This window comes from Juglans microcarpa x Juglans regia, chromosome 2S (genome assembly GCF_004785595.1).
Source record: "Juglans microcarpa x Juglans regia isolate MS1-56 chromosome 2S, Jm3101_v1.0, whole genome shotgun sequence".
Lineage (NCBI taxonomy): Eukaryota > Viridiplantae > Streptophyta > Magnoliopsida > Fagales > Juglandaceae > Juglans > Juglans microcarpa x Juglans regia.
In genome coordinates this window covers 13,061,795-13,065,670 of record NC_054597.1, presented here as the reverse complement: position 1 = coordinate 13,065,670, position 3,876 = coordinate 13,061,795, and the positions used below count along the sequence as shown (strand labels likewise).

At 37.0% G+C, this 3,876-nt stretch overlaps 1 protein-coding gene across 4 annotated transcripts; it reads right to left on the bottom strand.

The window, feature by feature from the left end:
• Positions 1-279: 279 nt before the first annotated feature.
• Positions 280-3,455, bottom strand: LOC121253656 (BTB/POZ domain-containing protein At3g22104-like). 4 transcript variants are annotated; one of them, XM_041153649.1, is made up of 3 exons: positions 3,218-3,455; positions 1,208-2,207; positions 280-958 (listed from the first exon to the last, which is right to left on the bottom strand). In XM_041153649.1, the coding sequence occupies exons 2-3, from the start codon at positions 2,132-2,134 to the stop codon at positions 503-505; spliced, it is 1,383 nt and encodes a 460-aa protein (XP_041009583.1). In that variant the 5' UTR covers positions 2,135-2,207; positions 3,218-3,455; the 3' UTR covers positions 280-502. The 4 variants fall into 4 exon arrangements, with proteins under 4 accessions (XP_041009583.1, XP_041009586.1, XP_041009584.1 ...); XM_041153652.1 differs by lacking the exon at positions 3,218-3,455 and adding an exon at positions 2,789-2,994; XM_041153650.1 differs by lacking the exon at positions 3,218-3,455 and adding an exon at positions 2,478-2,782.
• Between the last annotated feature and the right edge of the window lie 421 nt (positions 3,456-3,876).

The following is a 3,876-nucleotide window of genomic DNA, read 5'->3' as shown; positions in this document are numbered from 1 at the left end:
GATAGTGCGCTGCTTAGAGTGCTTATACATAACTTGAAATGAAAATAAAGTGAAGAAAATAGAAAAGGAGAGACACCAAGATTTATATAGTTCGACACTTAGACTTGCGTCCACAGGTTTTTTGGAAAAGAATTCCATTATGTTTAGTGATTTTACAAGCTCTTAGAACTTCACATATCTCTATTTTATATTACTAAACCGGGTGGAGAAGAAGGTTGGGGACGATGACCTGACCTTGAAGACCTATGCCAAAACATTAGAGGGGAAAAGAAAGAGAAGTAACATATAACACTAATGTAGAACCTCACAGTTCTCTCTTTCCCCGTATCTATATACAACCAAGATCTTAAATCTCTGAGAGGAAGCTACTCTATAGACTTTTGGTCACCTTTAGCTCTGCAGAAAGGAAATAAAAAATCCTAGACATATGATAAATCCATTCCTCAAGCTATACAAATATGACAAGTTCCGTAATAAATACAAATGTTGCATGATATTTCTGTCACGAACAAATCCTGGGCAATGATCTTGGATGACCATGTCTTGATACTCTAGATTTTATGACCTTAGCCATCTGAGTTTGCATTTTCCTACAAGCTTTCTCCAATTCCATAACCCTCCACTGCATTCCTTGCAATTGTGCTCTGAATTTCCCACAATCAGACGAAACATCAAGTTTCCCGTCATAAAGCACAACTTGTCCATTGGCTTCATCTTTCTTTCCCTTGCTTCTGACTTCAGTAGAAGTACAGAACCGATCAGTGTATGCTCTGCAATTGTTGGTACCATGAAGTAAGCTTTTGAGTTGGTATTGCTGAGAAATGAGAACTTGGACAACAGTTTGTGCTGGAAAGTTCATGTTCTGAGCAAGATGTATGCAAACGTCAGCTGACAGCTTCTCATAGTTTAATGCACAACATATCTTCAACTTCTCTTCTTCTGACAATCCTGCATGCACCTATGAAAATATTTACTTAGTCCAATCACACCAGATATAACAAAGCTTTAATTTTTAAAATGTTCAAAAGGTTTTGAAGCTGCAGAGATCTGACTATGGTATAACATTTATATATTCACTTACTACATTAACATTTATAATGAACATTTATAACAAATTTTGATTAAACACACTATACATTTTTTCAGTATTGATGTCGTCAAATATGCTGTACAAGGCTAAATAACTTGCAACTCAGGAAATGTTTACCTGTAGATACATGTCCACAGCACTATAAAGCTCATCATGAGAGTCCCTAGCAGAATCTGGCAGTGCCATGGCGAGTGCCTGGAACTTCGAAGGTTTTAAACAAGGATCTGGGGCTACTTCTGCTATATACAAATCCATCAAGCTAGCAACTTTCTTCAATGGGAGAGAAGATAACCCACGAAAAAACGCTTTCAAAAGCCTCAGAACAAGATTCACATCATATAAGTAGTTAGTTCCATATGCAGAAGGAACAAGCAGATTATCTAATGTTGATTGATCCAACCGTGAACCAATCATACTCTCCAACTTGTTCCTGGTACTTTTGTTTATGTTCATAGTCATGGAAAATCGAAGAATCTGAAATAAACTCTTGCAAGAAACAGAGTTCCCGTCAAGGGTATAAAGCGTTTCAATGACAGTTTCTATAATTTTGCGCCTCTCATGAGGTGTGGCAGCACAGAACTTTGACTTGTGGTAATACAAAAGGAACCTACTAATGATAACATGATCAAGTTTTTGTGCGACCATAGATTTTACCACAATTTCAACCAAAAAAGGACTCAAGATCAGAAGATCATCAAACCACCAGGTTGCTCGAGATAAACTGGTCTTTAAACTCTCAGTGCTCTTAGTATCACAAGAAAACCGAAACCCAGAGCTGTCTTGGGAAGAAGTGGATGGACATGGACTTGCTTCAGTAGCCAAAGCCAGCCTCCCGGCAAGGGAATCCAAGCATCTCTGAATTACACCTGAAGAGCTTTCAACGGTAAGTAAATCTTGCCATCTCTTCAAAGCGACCAAAAGCTCAGACCATGTCCAATAGCTGATCTCTTCAAGTGATTTCTCTGTTTGTTCTTGTAATTTATTGATTCCAGAGATAGAATTGTTCATTTCCATGAACTTGACGGGGCAATGTAGGAGGGACATGTTGGAAGGATTTATCCGAGTTTTACCGCTGTTATAACAGAACCTTGAAATAGCTCAAAAACCTCTGGTTCTCCTGGAAAGTCATGGAAAATCAGTTCAGGATTTCTTGTGCTAACTTTCGATTTACCAAATAATTTGCTCAATCCACCTAACTATGAAGCAATTACAAGCATAAATGCAGGAAGATTCAATAGAGTCCTTGAGTAAAAGACTACCAAACACTAATTCCTTCAAGAATTGATAGAAGCTTACAATATGGGGGAAATAAGAAAAGAATTACGGTATATTTATGACCAGAAAGGCTACTGGAAATTTAAACTAGAGCAGGTTCACGCAGACTAACAAGTAACTGCAGACAACCACCAGTCATTTAAAAATGGAAGCTTTCACTATATCTTAAATAAAAAAACGTGAGATTACATGGAGAATTCTCAATCAAAACCTGCAAAAGAGCTGGGAGAGGTCGTTACAGGTCATAAAAACGAGGGGCAAAAGATGTGTCTGCTAATCACCCCAGCAAAAGAAGGGCTAAAAAGAGTAACAAATGCCATGAAAGCAACTCTTTACTTTTTCTAGAAAACAGTGAATAAAACAAATAAAGGTATGAGCTTTCAGCTTCACAGCAATAGCATTAAATGATAAGAGAAGCAATACAGAATCCCTCGTTGCTAAATTGATAAGGAGCACAGCCAGAGTAGAGGTAGAAAAGCTATGCTCCACATCACTGCAATGTAGGTGCATATTAAATGTTTGCGGAAGACGTACGCTTACAAATTACAATCATAGAACCGCAACTCCATTCCCATAAAATAAATAAATCAATTTTTTTTTTTTAAGAACTTAAAATATAATATAATTTACGTGAAAAACCAAACCCAGAAGAAGTAACCAGAAAAAAAAAAAAAAAAAAAACCCAGATCAGAAAATATGTGGACAGCATTAAGAAGACGGTAGAAGTAGTTGCACGGAATAAACTCAGCCAATGTAGAGCTAAACAAATATCACAGACCACAATTTTGGAGGAAACACCAAAAAGATATTGAAAACAAAGACATGGAAGGTCAGAGCGCAGAAAAGTAGTGCCTCGTCCACCATGAAAGTCTCTTCCCCATTGACATCCTCTTCAAGGATATAGTAAACTTCATATCAGTCCAAACATAAAACACCAAAGAACCCACCTCTAATCAGCGTCTTCTTTTGGGAATTTGTATCGGAAAGAAAGAATAAAAGGAAAAGATTTATATTATCGATGACCCAGTGGAGGTTTAGAAATTAGGAGGAGCACAAGGACATATTCCGAGATGAGCAAGAAGACAAGCACAAGGGAGAAAAAGACTCAGATTGGTGGAGAAGCAATGTGGTTCTCTCGACAGAGGTACAAAGACAAGACTCGAAAAAGTGTTGAAAGGCAACGAGGTGGACAAGACAAGAAGATTGAGAAAATTGAAGAGCAAGGAGTGTGAAAACAGCAGTTGTCTGTGACCAGAGGCGACTGAGCTTTATTCGTTTGTAAAATAAAAGACTACTCGAGAAGTGATAGGTATATACGGTAAATTTACTGATTGATGTAAATCATGTAAATCGGATCTATTTTTAAACATAACATATTAAGTCACAATGACTTATAAATTTCATTGGGTAAGATTTATGTGAAAATAACAAGCTTAAACACTCAATATATGCATGAATTTTAAGATCAGTTGAAGTAAAAATCGAAGAGAGAGAGATATACACATAAACAT

Bases quoted from the DNA above. Each gene is read 5' to 3' on its own strand.
- LOC121253656 (XM_041153649.1), bottom strand. From the start codon at position 2,134: ATGTCCCTCCTACATTGCCCCGTCAAGTTCATGGAAATGAACAATTCT. The intron at 959-1,207 runs GTAAACATTTCC...ATATTTTCATAG, and splicing joins CTGTGGACATGTATCTACAG to GTGCATGCAGGATTGTCAGA.